General features: G+C 42.1%; 1 protein-coding gene across 1 annotated transcript in view; it reads right to left on the bottom strand.

The window, feature by feature from the left end:
- Nucleotides 1-18063, bottom strand: part of wdr11 (WD repeat domain 11) — a 142131-nt gene that overhangs the window by 56229 nt on the left and 67839 nt on the right. The window contains exons 11-14 of the mRNA XM_023970051.2: nucleotides 12601-12685; nucleotides 4200-4306; nucleotides 1626-1701; nucleotides 673-781 (exon numbers count right to left, since the gene is read on the bottom strand). Of these exons, the coding sequence (XP_023825819.1) occupies nucleotides 673-781; nucleotides 1626-1701; nucleotides 4200-4306; nucleotides 12601-12685 (377 nt within the window). The remainder of the gene's footprint in view (nucleotides 1-672; nucleotides 782-1625; nucleotides 1702-4199; nucleotides 4307-12600; nucleotides 12686-18063) is intronic.

The raw sequence follows: 18063 nt of genomic DNA, 5'->3' as shown, positions 1-18063 counted from the left end.
CCACAGCATGATGCTGCCACCACCATGCTTCACCGTAGGGATGGTGCCAGGTTTCCTCCAGATGTGTCGCTTGGCATTTAGGCCAAAGAGTTCAATCTTGGATTTTCACACCAGAGAATCTTGTTTCTCACGGTCRGAGAGTCCTTTAGGTACCTTTTGGCAAACTCCAAGTGGGCTGTCATGTGCCTTTTACTGAGGAATGGCTTCCATCTGACCACTCTACCATAAATGCCTGATTGATGGAGTACTGCAGAGACGGCTGTCTTTCTGGAAGTTTCTCCCATCTCTAGAGAAGAACGTTGGAGTTCTTTCAGAGTGACCATCGGGTTCTTGGTCACCTGATTGACCAATTCCCATTCTACCCCGATTGCTCAGTTTGTCCAGGCGGCCAGCTCTAGCAAGAGTCTTGGTGGTTCCAACCTGTTTTTCATTTTGTCATCATTATGTAGAATTGTGTGTAGATTGATGATAATTAAAAATATATATATTTTAGAAAAAGGCTGTAATGTAATAAAATGTGTAAAAAGTAAAGGGGTCTGAATACTTTCCGAATGCACTGTATAGACACAGAATAATCAACACAAAGACTCTTGGAGAGTTCTGCCTCAGTTTACAATGCCTAGGTGTATATGCATGTATGCTATGGTGTTTCTGTGTGTGTGTGTTCAGTACCAGTGCAGTGACAGTGGGGAAGTTCTTAGCCATCTCTCGTAGCAGGGTGCCGGTCCTGACGTCCCACAGCTCCAGAGGCTTGTCTCTGAACACCACCACCAGGTACTGCCTGTAGGGTGCAACACACACACCGCAGTACAGGAACATCACAGCCTGCACCATCAACATCATCCCCATGTGCTCTACGGGCCACTTTCTCTCTCAAAGACACACACATCCGTACACACGCAAGCACAAACAGATTTCAAACATCCACTCTTTGTGTGAAGGGTGCCCTGTGCTGTCCTGGAGTTCATGCTGTTCTAGGGAGAGAACAAATAGCATCAGAATATAAATTAGCTCGCAGGGAAAAGAGACAAAGAGCAGAAGCATTACATTGCTACAGTATTTTGTCTGAAGTTTCATTAAGGGTGCTTGTCCTGATGAGACAGCTGAGCCCTTGCAAAGGTAAATCTCTCACCCTCCCTCTTTTGTCTAACACTCTCTTTACCCCTCACAATCTCCGGCTCTCCCTTTCTCTCAATCTTCGCTCCCTCACTCACTCACTCACTCACGCCCTACTCACTCACTCCCGCCCTCCCTCCCTCACTCACTCCCGCCCTCCCTCACTCACTCCCGCCCGCCCTCACTCACTCCCGCCCGCCCTCACTCACTCCCGCCCTCACTCACTCCCGCCCTCCCTCATGCATGCACGCAGAGAGCTCTTTAGAGGGCCTTTAGCCATCAGAAGCGTGTGCTTCTGACAACAGCTCAGTAGCAGGAACAGAATGAGAGAGTATGCCCTGGACAATTAAAGGAAACGGATTATCCTTGACAGCACATAGGCTTAATAAAAATAACACCCGGTGGGGAGACGAGAAAGAAAGAGGCGACAGTGGCAGTTAAGGTGAAGGGTGTGTGTGCGTACGTGAGTGTGGCAGGTGTAAAGAGGTGGCTGTGTGTAGGGGACTCACTTCAGATGAGACACTTTCATCATCTCAATGGCAGGCTCGTCATTCCCCTGTTCGCCTCGGAATGCAAAGCACCTGCCTGGGAGAGGAGAAGAAGGAGAGAGAGAGGAAGGAGAGAGAGGAAGGAGAGGAGAGGAAGAAGAGAGCGAGAGAAAAATAGAGCATGAAATCATTCAACACATAAGGATTGTCATTTATATACTATCTAAAGAGTATAGGGCCTAAGATGGATCCCTGTGGAATCCCTGCATTACAGTTGTAAGACGTGGTGGTAATAAGTTAGAATTGACGCCAGCTAAGATAATGTGCCACTTTAGATCTGCTGCAGCAATCTCATTTTACTCACATAAACAATATAATATTCTCATGAATCAAGTGTCCTTTATCTACTCAAAATGCCAGAAGGCAAAAACAAGAATACACCTCAGTTGTACTCTACTACACCAAAAAATGCTGATGCACTTTGCAGAAGACATTAAAGGTGGCATGTAAAATGCACGCGTGAGAGAGCACAGCAACCCAAACTGAGCACAAGTAGGAGAGGTGGGAACTCCCAACAATTGCCTAAGATGTTTGTTGCAGGGGCAAATGGGACGCAGATGAAGTGACACAAGGCAAGATTGCAGGTGAAGAGACCGGGGAGTAGTGCAGGTGAGGCATCCGGCCTGTGTGTGTGTGTGTGTATGTATATATGTGTGGTACAGTCGCTGTAATGAGTCTGGGATGGGTGTCTGATTCTAATGACACCCTCAATCATCTCCTCCTCTGTTTATTTACTCCCTGTGTGTGTGTGTGTGTGTGTGTGTGTCACCCACAGCTTCTGATCACTGTCTCAATTACTGTTCTCACCAAATCATCAACCCAGACTTACTCAGAGTTGGAGTAATAACTGGGTCTGTATCAGACATGTCTCAAGTTCAACACACACACAAACACAGATTGTTGGGAAGATTTTTCAAATAGCTTACTGTGAGGAAGTATAGTCCTAATATATTTTTTATTCGCAATGGATGTTAAAAAAAAACAACTTCCCAACATTTCCACGTGGCAGGCCAGGTACTTTTATGCGTGATCAGACGTGCGCGATGCCTCAACATTATCAGGACAGAGAAACCAGACACATGCTCATTACTTACGCGGAGAATTCCAAACAAAAGAAAATGATAACATTGACAAATCTCGGAAATGACGGTTATGAAATAAACTAAAACTAGCTTCACACACCTGTAGCAGGTTACGAACTCTGCAAACAACGTTTCCACTCGGAGAATGAGAGCGGTAAATTACTGTAATGAATACATGCATTAACATAAATGAATGTAACCAAATGACAGGGATTGACTGCACATTTACTACTGGAGAGAAACTCAACTATATCTTCGCCACACACCCCTCCCCAACATATTTTACATGCTTTTCACTGACAGCCGCAACTCAATAATCAGCTAGGTCTATTGCCATGCGTGCTGCCCAAATTGCGGGGTTCCCAAATAGGCATAGGCCTATGAGCTTGTGATTTGAAATAATCCACAGCTATTTTTTTTTAAAGAAGCTAATGATCCTCGATTCCTCTGTGGTCAGGTCATGATTTCTGGTGAAGTATTTTATTCATGATTAGACAGGAGTAATTATATAATTTCGGCAAATTTATTTCCCTATTGGACCCACCTCTATGCCATTTTTCGCCTGTTCTATCGATTTATTTCAATTTTATTGTCCAGAAGCCAAAGGCATAATCCTAGTCATATTAGCAGCCCATCCTAGTTTTTGCATCTTTAGACTCCCCCTCATTCTAAGTTGCTAACAGAGACTTTCATCTCTGTCACATATGGAACCGCTATAAGGTGCACTGTTTAGAATGGTGTTCAGAAGGCAAATGTTTGAAAATGACGTTTTACTGGCTTCTTATTCACGAGTTACATGTTCTGTTAAGATGCATTACAATAATCAAGATGTGATTTCTGTCATTCTGAGCACCGTGGGAAGACGCTATAATGGGTTATGCACCCAATGCATATGGGTCCGGTAAATTTCTCAAATAGCCGGTAAATTTTAATTCTTCCCCGGTCACGATGTCCGGCGCCACAAGGGTTGTCAGCAGAAAAAAGTCCTTTGAATTCTAAATGTGGCTGGGCCAAACACCAAACCTAATGCTCTGACCTGTTCAATTTTATTCATCCAGCCTGGGTGTCGTGAGTGAGTGGCTCGCCCTTCAACTGAACTGTGGAAAAGGCTTGGCTGAAACAAGAACTTACAACCCCAAATGAATTGTGTCTTCCCTGTCTCCTGAGCTCTCCATCTCTTGCATACTATATGGCCATCCCTGGCCATCCCCGCAAAACTGGCCCAGCGTCATCCGGGTTTGGCCGGGGTAGGCGGCAGGGGTAGGCCATCATTGTAAATAAGAATCTGTTCTTAACTGACATGCCTAGTTAAATAAAGGTTAAATAAAAAGTGCCTTAGAGTAACACAGAAAGGATTGTGCATGTTTGTGTGCGTTATGGCATGCGTGCATGTGTGTGTGTACACCTTGAGAGTTTAGATGTGAGTGCATACGTGCCCATGTGCGCAACTCACCAGTGGGAAGGTCGACATGCTGAAGCTCATTCCTCACCAGTCCAGCGTTGTTGGGGGTTGAAGTGGCAAAGGAGAGGAAGCTGGTGAGACTGACCCATTCTATGCCTCTGCAGAACACACATTAAAAGGCCCAATAAAAAAAAATTATTAACGTGCCTCATCAGCCTTTGTCTGATGAGTTAGTTTTCCCATCTACATTTCACTCAAACCTTTATATAAATAAAAACAAACACTACATTTGCAAGCACTAAAGCTAGGAGGCGATAGAGCATTCCATTGCATACAGGGCACTTGCCCGCTTCAAATAATAAAAACTCAGACCTTTTCCCGATATTCCCCTAAGCTAASAAATACATTTTAAAGAATATATTTTCAATACTTTTTAGTGCCTACAACTGTAGAATAGCGATAACAGAACAGTTGGCAACACCACTAAAACGTTCCATGGAATCAAAGAGACAACAATCCAGCAGAGAGCCCTTTGAGTGGTTTGACAGGCACAGAAAGGGAGTAGCTACAGTAAGCACCATGCTGTAATGAGATCCTAAATAGCCACATGATTAATTTCTACATTTTTCCCCTAAAATTTAAATTGGAGGCAAAATAGCCTGACGTCCCTTGCCGTTCCAGGGCTGAACTGGCCTGATGTCCACCCTAACGACACACACACCTCTCATATTATACATCTCACCACTGGCACTCTGTCAGCAGGGAGAAGACTCACGGGGGCAGAGAGCATTGCTAACTGAGATGAGAAGTGATACATATGTTGTGATTCAAATATTGCATTTTGGGTAGACAATTATGCTATTGCTGTTATATTTTACTGTTAAAATAGGGCTCTAGATAAAACATTGTGTTCAATGAAAATGAAATTGCCTGTAACTTTATGTGCTCTAATATCATAGGCTAATTTAATTGGGGATAACTCACCACCTCAGTAAGTGGAAACTCAAAACACAGCTAGATTACTAACTAAAGACAATACCCACTGTTAGTAGCCATCTATTAATCAAAAACTATATTTAATGTCCAAAACATTGCAGTTGTAGCCTACCGCCCCAATGAGGCCTATGCACTCGCAATGCCTAATGCGCATTTCGCAGGATCCATATCTCAAAGCCATATAAACTATATGTTAGAAAAATTGTTGCTAGTGAGCTCAAAATTCAGACTTGAGAAATACAACAGGATAGCTGTGCTTTCCCCACAATTGGATTTTAAAATGTTATTACAATCAAAACACTTTCTCCAGGAACTTTTTTATCCCCCCAGGAAAGAAGAGAGTGGCTCGCTTAACACAGCAGCAGGCCCCAGTGAAACAGGGGTAGGCAGGCAGACACTTTCATTACAGGAATCATAAGGATGACGTACTTTATACTCTTTGACCAAATCATGGTTTTAGCCTCCTAACAAATATGAAGTTTTGAGTGAGGTGAATGAATGTGACCAACACATTTTTTTACTCGAAGAGCCAAAATTTCAGCAGTATTGAAGGTCCTCAAAAACCTAGTGGCCTCCATCATTCTTAAATGGAAAAAGTTTGGAACGAACAAGACTCTTCCTAGATCTGGCCACCCGGCCAAACTGAGCAATCGGGGGAGAAGGGCCTTGGTCAGGAAAGCTACAGAGTTCCACTGTGGAGATGAGAGAACCTTCCAGAAGGACAACCATCTCTGCAGCACTCCACCAGACCAAGCCTTTATGGTAGAGTTGCCAGACGGAAGCCATCCTCAGTAAAAGGCACATGACAGCCCGCTTGGAGTCTGAAGGAAACCTGGCACCATCCCTACGGTGAAGCATGGTGGTGGCAGCATCGTGCTTTGGAGATGTTTTTCACCGGGAGTGACTAATCAGGTGACCGGGAGACTAATCAGGATCGAGGGAAAGATGATGTGAACAAAGTACAGAGAGATCCTTGATGAAAACCTGCTTCAGAGCGCTCAGGACCTCAGACTGGGGTGAAGGTTCACCTTCCAACCGGACAACGACCATAAACACACAGCCAAGACAACGTAGGAGTGGCTTCGGGACAAGTCTCTGAATGTCCTTGAGTGACCCAGCCAGAACCCAGACTTGAACCCGATCTAACATCTCTGAAAATAGCTGTGCAGCGATGCTCCCCATCCAAACTGACAGAGCTTGAGAGGATCTGCAGAGAAGAATGGGAGAAGCTCCCCAAATACAGGTGTGCCAAGCGTCATACCAAAGAAGACTCGAGGCTATAACCTGCCAAAGGTGCTTCAACAAAGTACTGAGTAAAGGGTCTGAATACTTACACTACCGTTCAAAAGTTGGGGTCACTTATAAATGTCCTTGTTTTTGAAAGAAAAACATGTTGTAACTTTAAATTGATCATAAGTACAGTGTAGACGTTGTTAATGTTGTAAATTACTATTGTAGCTGGAAACGGCTGATTTTTAATGGAATATCTACATAGGCCCATTATCAGGTTCCAATGGAACCAATGGAATGGTTCCAATGGAACGCTGTGTTAGCTAATCCAAGTTAATCATTTTAAAAGGCTAATTGATCATTAGAAAACCCTTTTTTAATTATTTTAGCACAGCTGAAAACTGTTCTGATTAAAGAAGCAATACAACTGGCCTTCTTTAGACTAGTTCAGTATCTGGAGCATCAGCACCGGTGTGTTCAATTACAGGCTCAAAATGGCCAGAAACAAATAACGTTCTTCGTAAACTCGTCCGTCTATTATTGTTCTGAGAAATGAAGGCTATTCCATGCAAGAAATTGCGAAGAAACTGAAGATCTCGTACAATGCTGTGTACTACTCCCTTCACAGAATAGAGCAAACTGGGTCTAACCAGAATAGAAAGAGGAGCGGGAGGCCCCGGTGCACAACTGAGCAAGAGGACAACRAGTTTGAGAAACAGACACCTCACAAAACACCAGTCTCAACGTCAACAGTGAAGAGGCGACTCCGGGATCCTGGACCTCTAGGTAGAGTTCCTCTGTCCAGTGTCTGTGTTCTGTTGCCCATCTTCATCTTWAATTTTTTTGGCCAGTCTGAGATATGGCTTTTCACTCTGCCGAGAAGGCCAGCATTCCGATGTCGCCTCTTCACTGTTGTCATTTGACCGCGTGTCTTTTGACCGTACTAGGTGGATGAGGTATTTTTTATTTGTCGTTATAAAAGTAACCTGTTACCATGTTCCATCACATATGCTTTCTGATTCATAGTTGTAACAAAGGCACTCCTCTAATAAAATTGATTGTTTTTAAATATAGCCTACAGTAACAAAAACTAATGAAAATGCTAGTGTGTTATTTGAAATAAGATACAAATCGTATTCTAATGTTACCCAAGGCCTTCATAAACACAACCAAATTATAATTTTTGCTATAGCATAAGTGACCTGATTCAGGAAACTAGGTGTATATCGCAAGTCACGACTTCACAGGAGAGCCGTTTGAAAGTWWAAAAAAAAAATGTTTTAATTAAAATGTTTATTTGGCAGAAATGCCTTCTCAAACATGAACTTACATGTGTCTTAATTACAAACTTGTATGCCATCTGTAAATAGGAATACAATTGTTCAATTACGAGCCTAGTTGGTTTAGCCAGAGAAAAATGAACCAACCTTCACGCTAGAATTGGCTGAGATAATGAGTGAGCTGGAGATGCCGAGAGATTGGGTTGTTCTGCGGGGTTGCATCTTGTGTCTATGAAATGAGCTTCTTGTTATGTGTAGACAATCCTTTCTACTGCAGTTCTCTCTAAATATATAACGTTAGCCATGGAGAACTGCAAATGTGGTTAATGCTCTCAAAAACATTGCTGCCCTGAATTTATCAGGCGCTATCGATAAAGGTCAGTGGGAAAAAGTTGTGATGGACTTCTTTCTGGAGGACGATCATAACATGCTGACTCTCTCTGACTGAACATTTTATTAAAGGGGTTGCAGTCTGCCGTGAAGTTTTCATCCATGTACACGGGTAAGGATCTAGCTACAGTTTCAGATATACATTTATAATTTTGTCAGAAAGTTGTTTTCATTGCAAGTCAAAGCTTGCTGTTAGCTAGCCAGCTGGAGTGTGATGACTGGCTTGCTAGCTAACATTGAACCTATTTGGTTAACTTTAGCAAGCTATGACAATCGGTTTGTATTGCTCGTAACATTACTCTATGGATTGGGAGCTAGCTAACGTCAACGTTACATGTCTAAACAAAAGTCCCCAAGTTAAAGCTTGCAGTTAGCTAGCTAACGTTAGCGGAGGTTAGATGGCTGGCTTGCTAGCTAACATTAACTTACATGTATGAAGTGTGTGTAATGCTAGTGATGTTTTCTCAGAATGTCATTTCGCATTGCTAGTTATAGCCTKATGTTAGCTAGCTAACATTGAACCTATTTGGTTAATTTTAGCTAGCTATGACAATCAGTTTCTATTGCTAGTTAAAGCTTGCTGTTAGCTAGTCAGCTAACAGATGGCTGGATAGCTTGCTAACATTACGTGTAATAACTGTGTGTAGTGATGTTCTCAGAATTCCATTTCACATCTATTGTATAATAATGCTACAGACCTATATCTATCCTACCCTGCCTTATAAGGTCTTCGAAAGCCAAGTCAACAAACATATTACCGACCATTTCAAATCCCACCGCACCTTCTCCGCTATGCAATCTGGTTTCAGAGCTGGTCATGGGTGCACCTCAGCCACACTCAAGGTCCTAAACGATATCTTAACCGCCATCGATAAGAAACAATACTGTGGAGCCGTATTCATTGACCTGGCCAAGGCTTTCGACTCTGTCAATCACCACATCCTCATCGGCAGACTCAATGATTGCCTCGCCTGGTTCACCAACTACTTCTCTGATAGAGTTCAGTGTGTCAAATCGGAGGGCCTGTTGTCCGGGCCTCTGGCAGTCTCTATGGGGGTGCCACAGGGTTCAATTCTTGGGCCGACTCTCTTCTCTGTATACATCAATGATGTCGCTCTTGCTGCTGTGAGTCTCTGATCCACCTCTACGCAGACGACACCATTCTGTATACCTCTGGTCCTTCTTTGGACACTGTGTTAACAACTCTCCTGACGAACTTCAATGCCATACAACTCTCCTTCCGTGGCCTCCAACTGCTCTTAAATGCAAGTAAAACTAAATGCATGCTCTTCAACTGATCGCTGCCTGCACCTGCCCGCCCGCCCATCCAGCATCACTACTCTGGACGGTTTTGACTTAGAATATGTGGACAACTACAAATACCTAGGTGTCTGGTAGACTGTAAACTCTCCTACCAGACTCACATCAAACATCTCTAATCCAAAGTTAAATCTAGAATTGGCTTCCTATTCCGCAACAAAGCATCCTTCACTCATGCTGCCAAACATACCCTTGTAAAACTGACCATCCTACAAATCCTTGACTTCGGCGATGTCATTTACAAAATAGCCTCCAATACCCTACACAATAAATTGGATGCAGTCTATCACAGTGCCATCCGTTTTGTCACCAAAGCCCCATATACTACCCACCACTGCGACCTGTAAGCTCTCGTTGGCTGGCCCTCGCTTCATACGCGTCGCCAAACTCACTGGCTCCAGGTCATCTACAAGACCCTGCTAGGTAAAGTCCCCCCTTATCTCAGCTCGCTGGTCACCATAGCAGCACCCACCTGTAGCACGCGCTTCAGCAGGTATATCTCTGGTCACCCCCAAAGCCAATTCCTCCGTTGGCCGCCTCTCCTTCCAGTTCTCTGCTGCCAATGACTGGAACGAACTACAAAAATCTCTGAAACTGGAAATACTTATCTCCCCCACTAGCTTTAAGCACCAGCTGTCAGAGCAGCTCACGGATTACTGCACCTGTACATAGCCCATCTATAATTTAGCCCAAACAACTACCTCTTCCCCTACTGTATTTATTTATTTTGCTRCTTTGCACCCCATTATTTATATTTCTACTTTACACATTCTTCCACTGCGAATCTACCATTCCAGTGTTTTACTTGCTATATTGTATATACTTCGCCACCATGGCCTTGTTTTGCCTTTACCTCCCTTATCTCACCTCATTTGCTCACATTGTATATAGACTTAGTTTTCTACTGTATTATTGACTGTATGTTTGTTTTACTCCATGTGTAACTCTGTGTTGTTGTATGTGTCGAACTGCTTTGCTTTATCTTGGCCAGGTCACAATTGTAAATGACAACTTGTTCTCAACTTGCCTACCTGGTTAAATAAAGGTGAAATTAAAAATTAAATTAAAAAAACTTAACCAAGTTTAATTCTTCCAAATGGTCGATACAGACAATCGACATTTCACACAAGCACTGATATTTAACCCTTTCTCCTAGGCTGAGTCTCCTCCTCCACAACTGAACAGCCAATGCATCTCTGTTGCTAGACAGAACCTTAGTGATAACTGTTCTTCCTCACTTCGTCAGTCCTGACCTCTACCCCAAAGTGCTCACTCCTCCCCAACTCAAGGCTGTCATGGTTATTGATACCAGACTGTGTCTCTTCTCCTCCCAGAGGATCCCCGATGGCTAACAATAACATATCCTGGCATCATGTAAAAGTTATACATTACCCTCACTCCCTCAGTGACATTGTTAGTTTCTAAGATCGCCACCTGTCTCCCCTTATCAATGCCTGCCACATGTAAATCGCTTCCCTGCACTCAACACATTCCAAGTTTAGTTGCACACACTATATACCTTCCTCCTATAACCCTTAACTTCTGGTGTAGACCCTCTACACCTTAGCACTCCATCGGTGACATGAATAAGTCTATTTTCATATTCTCAGAACCCAGCAGCACCTCACTCAGGTTTCAACTCAGGTTGCATGGCCTTATCACATAGTATTCCATACATAAGTTAAGTGCGTGTGTAACAGTATATCAAATATGCTAATGTACTGGTGTGAAGGCATCTGGGCAGTGGAGTAAAGTACTACTTAACCCCTTTTTMGGGGGTATCTGTACATTACTTCACTATTTATATTTGTTGGCTACTTTTACTTCACCACATTCCGAAAGAAAATAATGTACTGTTTACTCCATACATTTTCCCTGACACCCAAAAGTACATTCTGACAGGAAAATTGTCCAATTCACACACTTCAAGAGAGCATCGCTGGWCATCCCTACTGCATTTGATCTGGCAGACTCACTAAACACAAATGCTTTGTTTGTAAATTATGTCTGAGTGTTGGTGTACCCCTGGCTATCCACCAATTWAAAAAAATATATAAAATTGGCCCCTCTGGTTTAATATAAGGAATTTGAAATTATTAACACTTTCACTTTTGATACTTAAGTACATTTTAGCATTCCATTTACTTTTGATACTTTTTAAAAACCAAAAGCTTTTAGACTTTTACTCAAGTAGTATTTTACTTGGAGACTTCAGTCATTTTCTATTAAGGTATCTTTACATTACATCTTTACACTCAAGTATGACTATTTAGCATTTCTTCCACATGACCCATCAATATAGACAKGTGTTTCTGGGTAAGTTTAATCTAATATTTATAAAATATTTTCATCTGGACACTTTCTGGTTACCTGGATTTTTTTCTTATTGTAGGCTATTACCACTTTTAGTCTTAATCTTTACTACACTACTCACTGTTTATCACATGACCTCACATTTGAATCCTTAAAGAGATGGGTGGGGCTGGCTTAAGAGGGTGTGAACAATCTAGAGTTAGTGTTAAGAAGTGTCTGGCCATCTGAGGATGAATGGCTGTTTGTTCCCAATCAATTTCTGAATGACATATATTCAATCATGCACTTAATAAATCACAGGAAATAGTTTTGAGCTCATTAGAGAATGGTAATTGGTGACGCAAAGTTTGCTCTTTGTTGATATTCGCTCCCTGACAGTTAAACTGACCTTTTTGCAGAGTTGTGACTTTTTAGCACAGTTAACATACACAATAGATGGACAGGGACTGAGGGTAAAGGAGCCAAAGAGTGGTCCAAGACACTATTTCAGCTTCCTTAGAAGCTAATTCTAACTTCCACCTAATTTTCACTTAGTTATGCAGTGATGTCAATGGGAGACAAACTGAAAATTCGACGTTGGGATTCAGCCATTACTGAATGGAATGAGGGGATTTCTATGTCATCAGTCCTATATATGTTGATGGTGGAGGTCAATGAAATGGAATGTTTGGAGAGCCTATTGAGTTTGAGCCCACTAGACTTAAATAGCCTGTCTAATGCCAACACCGCATTAAATTTGCACCGAAGTAGTTGGGAGGAGACGCAAATCACGGCTAAATGAATGGTGGCTTTTGTGATGAAAGTGAGTAGGTGATTATCAAATGGTTCAGTGGGTGTCTTGGGCAGAGCCATGAGTGGACAATGATGAGTGGACAGTCCTTGATTTGAGACACCACACTAGGGAAGTGGGTGATGTTACTCACTTGACTTCACAGGAGTGGACACTCAGGTCCTTGTGCAGAAGACCACTGGTGAGGTTATAGACCAGAACTGACCCATTACTGGTACCTGTGGACAGACAAAGAGAGACGTATACAGTTATAATAGGAGCAAATCCTAACTTCCCTGAAGTCAGATTTCTACATCTAAGTCTCCCATCAATTTCTGAATTTGCCCCCCAATAAAACAGTTACTGATGGAGGCACATAAACATTATTAATACAATTACTAAATGTATATAAATTGGAGCAATAGTGTGCGGCAGGCCTAGAATTCACCGGCGGTATCGACGGCCCCCTTGTGTGGCCGTAATGCCCCCTAAAGAAAAGCCATGCCTTGCGGTCAGTTAGAATTCCCTTCTCCTGGCTGCCAATAGCCGTGCTCCGAAGCACCTTTCATTCACATTGCTCTCTCAGATATCTCAATACTTATTAGCCAATGCACGTCATGTGATCGGTACTTCTCACAGGCATCGCAGCTCCGAAGTACAAGTGAAGACAGACATATTGGGCATGTAACGGTGCGCCTCCTTATCGAATTCCGAGGTGCACATTGAAGATATTACGAAACTAACAGCAAAATCACTAGCCTTCAGTTTGTTCGGAAAGTATTTAGACCCCTTGACTTTTCACATAGTTAGGCTACAGCCTTATAAAATTGGTTAAATTGTATATTTTTCCTCATCAATCTACACAGAAGACCCCATAATGACAAAGCAAAAACTGTTTTTTAGAAATTGTTGCAAATGTATTCAAGATAAAACACTGAAATATCACATTTACGTAAGTATGCAGACCCTTTACTCAGTACTTTGTTGAAGCACCTTTGGCAGCGATTACAGCCTCGAGTCTTCTTGGGGATGATGCTACAAGCTGGGCACAACTGTACTTTGGGAGTTTCTCCCATTCTTCTCTGCAGATCCTCTCAAGCTCTGTCAGGTATGGGGAGTGTTGCTGCACAGCTATTTTAAGGTCTCTTCAGAGGTGTTTGATCGGGTTCAAGTCCGGCCACTTAAGAACATTCAGAGGCTTGTCCCAAAGCCAAACCTCCGTTGTTTTGGCTGTGTGCTTAAGGTCGTTGTCCTGTTGGAAGGTGAACCTTCGCCTCAGTCTGAGATCCTGTGCGCTCTAGAACAGGTTTTCTTCAAGGATCTCTCTGTACTTTGCTCGGTTCATCTTTCCATCGATCCTGACTAGTCACCCAGTCCCTGCCGCTGATCCCCACAGTATGATGCTGCCACCACCATGCTTCACCTGTTGTCTGTAGCTTGTGAMGTGTGGAAACACTTTGTTGCTTTTATGGATTTTGTCTTGTTGGTTTTTGTGCTATGTTGCTCTGTCTGCATGCTACGTCTTGCGTGTCCTATGTTGCTCTGCGTGTGCTCACTGCTCACTGATTGTCTGTATTGTTACTGTAATTGTTTTTAAAAACCTGCCCAGGGACTGTGGTTGAAAATTAGCCTGCTGGCTAAAACCGGCACTTTAACTGAAACGTTGATTAATGTGCACTGTCCCTGTAAAAAAAAAAAAAAAAAACTCAAACATCTTAGGTTTCCTCCAGACGTGAAGTTCTCTCATTCAGGCCAAAAAGTTAAATCTTGGTTTCATCAGACCAGAGAATGTTGTTTCACATGGTGTGAGAGTCATTTAGGTGCCTTTTGGCTAACTCCGTGCGGGCTGTAATGTTCCTTACACTGAGGAGTGGCTTCCATTTGGCCACTCTACCATAAAGGCCTGATTGGTGGAGTGCTGCAGAGATAGTTGTCCTTCTGGAACTCTATAGCTCTGTCAGAGTGAACATCGGGTTCTTGGTCACCCCTTCTCCCCCGATTGCTCAGTTTGGTCGGGCGGCCAGCTCTAGGAAGAGTCTTGGTGGTTCCAAACTTCATTAATTTAAGAATGGAGGCCATTACATTACAATACATTCATTACATAATTCACAACACACTAAGTATGTGCCCTCGGCCCATACCCCACTACCACATACACTCCCGTTCAAAAGTTTGGGGTCACTTAGAAATATCCTTGTTTTTGAAAGAAAAGCCATTTTTTTACCCATTAAAAATAACATTAAATTGATCAGAAATACAGTGTAGACATTGTTATTGTTGCAAATGACTATTGTAGCTGGAAACGGCTGATTTTTATGGAATATCTACATAGGCGTACAGAGGCCCATTATCAGCAACCATCACTCCTGTGTTCCAATGGCACATTGTGGTAGGTAATCCAAATTTGTCATTTTAAAAGACGAATTGATCATTAGAAAACCCTTTTGCCTTTATGTTAGCACAGCTGACACAGGTAGTGTATCTACAACACAAAATCCATGTGTACGTGTGTGTGTGTGTATAGTGCGTATGTTATCATGTGTGTGTATGCATGTTTGTGTTGCTTCACAGTCCCCGCTGTTCCATAAGGTGCATCTTCATCTGTGTTTAAAAAAAATCTGATTCTACTGCTTGCATCAGTTACCTGATGTGGAATAGAGTTTCATGTAGTCACAGTTTTAAGTAACGTAACAAAATGTGGAAGGGAAGGGGTCTGAATACTTTATGAATGCACTGTTTGTCAATCTATCTATCTATAGTACAATAGTACCTATTCCATTCTGCCCTACAAAGGCAAAACCCAATAACTACAAACTTTTTTTACTGCAAAATTTGACATTAACAACAAACAAAAAAAGGTATCTAGACAGCCATTTAAAATAATCCATTTTATATTTTGATCAAATGGCTTGTTCTTGTGTCAGGAAACTAAATACCACATTAATCAGATAATATATCTGACCATTACAACAGACTAAATATTTTCACCAAATTCTTAGTGACAGCGTTTCGCCTTTGTAGTTCAGCATTGGTCAGCTTGCTGTTCTGTGTGAGAAATACATATTCCTAACAGACTCTGGGACAGTTCATACATCCACTGTACATCAAAAAACACTTTTAAAAGCAACAAGGCAGATGCAACAGATCAGAACCGTCAGCTTAAAATGTTGAAATAATGTGAAGAAATAATATTTTAAGTGCAGCAATGAGCACACAGCATTAGGCTATCAGCGTGAATGTTCCAAAATGCAATTAGCAGGAAAATTAACTAACTCCAAAATGTGGCTTAAAGTTAATTAAATGGGGTTCATAAACTCATATTTCTTGACAACCTGAACTTAATCAAATAACTTGTGTTTTCCCCCAAAAACTCGATACAATAGGTGTAAGGAGTGGTCCTAGTAAATAATTAAAGTTACCAGCACAGCACACCTATTGACTATAGATTAGAATGAYCTTATTATCATTACCGAAATTAAGGATCTCGTTATCGAAAAGGACCTAAAAATTACGTGGTAATGAGAAATGTGTATTTTGGAAATAGGAGGCGCTTAGGTCAATCTGCAAGTAATAGAAGACAGCCATTATGAAACAGCAAACAATTGACCATATCACTAAAGCCCATTCATGCCTCCATGTTGGTATGGTAATGGTTCTCTACGTTTTTCCCAATTTGAGCATTTTAGTCTCATCAGCCCAACAAAACAATGTATAAACTTGATCTCCACTATAAAAAGCATCTACAAATTCTTACATTTCTTTTAGACTAACATTTAGTTTTCCACAGTAGAGATTTGTATACATTTTGCCATCTGTCTCTCCGACATTTGCAACATTGTTTCAATATTCAAATTTGATCTCCAGCTGCCCAATAGTAATGAACGTGTCGGGACTCCCGAGATCCTGTCGGGCTGTATCACCGCCGGGTACGGCAACTGCTCCGCCCACAACCGTAAGGCTCTCCAGAGGGTAGTGAGGTCTGCACAACGCATCACCGGGGGCAAACTACCTGCCCTCCAGGACACCTACACCACCCGATGTCACAGGAAGGCATAAAAGATCATCAAGGACAACAACCACCCGAGCCACTGCCTGTTCACCCCGCTATCATCCAGAAGGCGAGGTCAGTACAGGTGCATCAAAGCAGGGACCGAGAGACTGAAAAACAGCTTATCTCAAGGCCATCAGACTGTTAAATAGCCATCACTAGCCGGCTTCCACCCGGTTACGCAACCCTGCACCTTAGAGGATGCTGCCCTATATACATAGACTTGGAATCACTAGCCACTTTAATAATGGAACACTAGTTACTTTAATAATGCCTACACATACTGCTTTACGCATCTCATATGTATATATTGTATTCTATTCTACTGTATTTTAGTCAATGCCATTCTGACATGGCTCGATCTAATATTTATATATTTCTTAATTCCATTATTTTACTTTTAGATATGTGTGTATTGCTGTGAATTGTTAGATGCTCCAACAGTGCAGTAGTTAGGAACACAAGCATTACGCTACACCCGCAAAAAATATATATACTTTATATATACTACAAAATATAAAGTATATACCGAGAGAGCAATGTTTCCATGAAACAGAGTATGTTACAATCCCTGAAGTCTCTCTGGAAGGAGATCCTGGCCTGTGTTCGATGATCAATCCTGGACACCAGGGCCGGGATGATATCAGTATCAAAATAGTATTGTGGCAAAGAAACCAAACACCAAGTTGATTCAACTTATTTAGGAAAACAGCCCTAATGTTGGAAACAAACATTATCTTGTCATCCAAGGTCAAATGTAGTTATTTTCCAAGCTATAGCACACAATGTTACATAAGTCTGTATTTTACAGGACCAAAGACTTGCGTCTGCTTCGTGTTTAAATGTTTGCCATGGAAGAAATATTGTGTTACTGGTATAGTCACAGCCCTACCGTACACCCAGTCTGGACTGATTGATTGGTGCGGCAGTAACTGTCGCAGCCAACACGAGCATGATTGAATTAGATCACTCAGGGGAAAACATTTATCCCCCACTGTCACCAATCATCCTTCTCTCATACCGGGATATACTGTATTAACACCTTAATACACAAGGGGGTGCAAAAAACAACATTGGGTGTCTATTAACAGAATGCTAACAAAATTAGCACAAGTAATAGCGAATTTATAGAGTCTGCTAGCTAAAAATGCTAACGAGCGCAAACGACAATAAACAAGTTGCAAAGACAGACAATCCAGCTTATAAAGTTATACTTAAACTCAGCAAAAAAATAAACATCCCTTTTTCAGGACCCTATCTTTCAAAGATAATTCCTAAAAATCCAAATAACTTCACAGATCTTCATTGTAAAGGGTTTAAACACGGTTTCCCATGCTTGTTCAATGAACCATAAACAACTGTGGAGCGGTCGTTAAGACACTAACAGCTTACAGACGGTAGGCAATTAAGGTCACAGTTATGAAAACATTAAAGAGGCCTTTCTACTGAAAAACACCAAAAGAAAGATGCCCAGGGTCCCTGCTCATCTGCGTCAATGTGCCTTAGGCATGCTTCAAGGAGGCATAAGTACTGCAGATGTGGCCAGGGCAATAAATTGCAATGTCCGTA

Source organism: Salvelinus sp. IW2-2015, linkage group LG25 (genome assembly GCF_002910315.2).
Source record: "Salvelinus sp. IW2-2015 linkage group LG25, ASM291031v2, whole genome shotgun sequence".
NCBI classification, from domain to species: domain Eukaryota; kingdom Metazoa; phylum Chordata; class Actinopteri; order Salmoniformes; family Salmonidae; genus Salvelinus; species Salvelinus sp. IW2-2015.
Note: the sequence above shows the minus strand (reverse complement) of the source record. Positions and strands in the feature narration are given on the sequence as shown.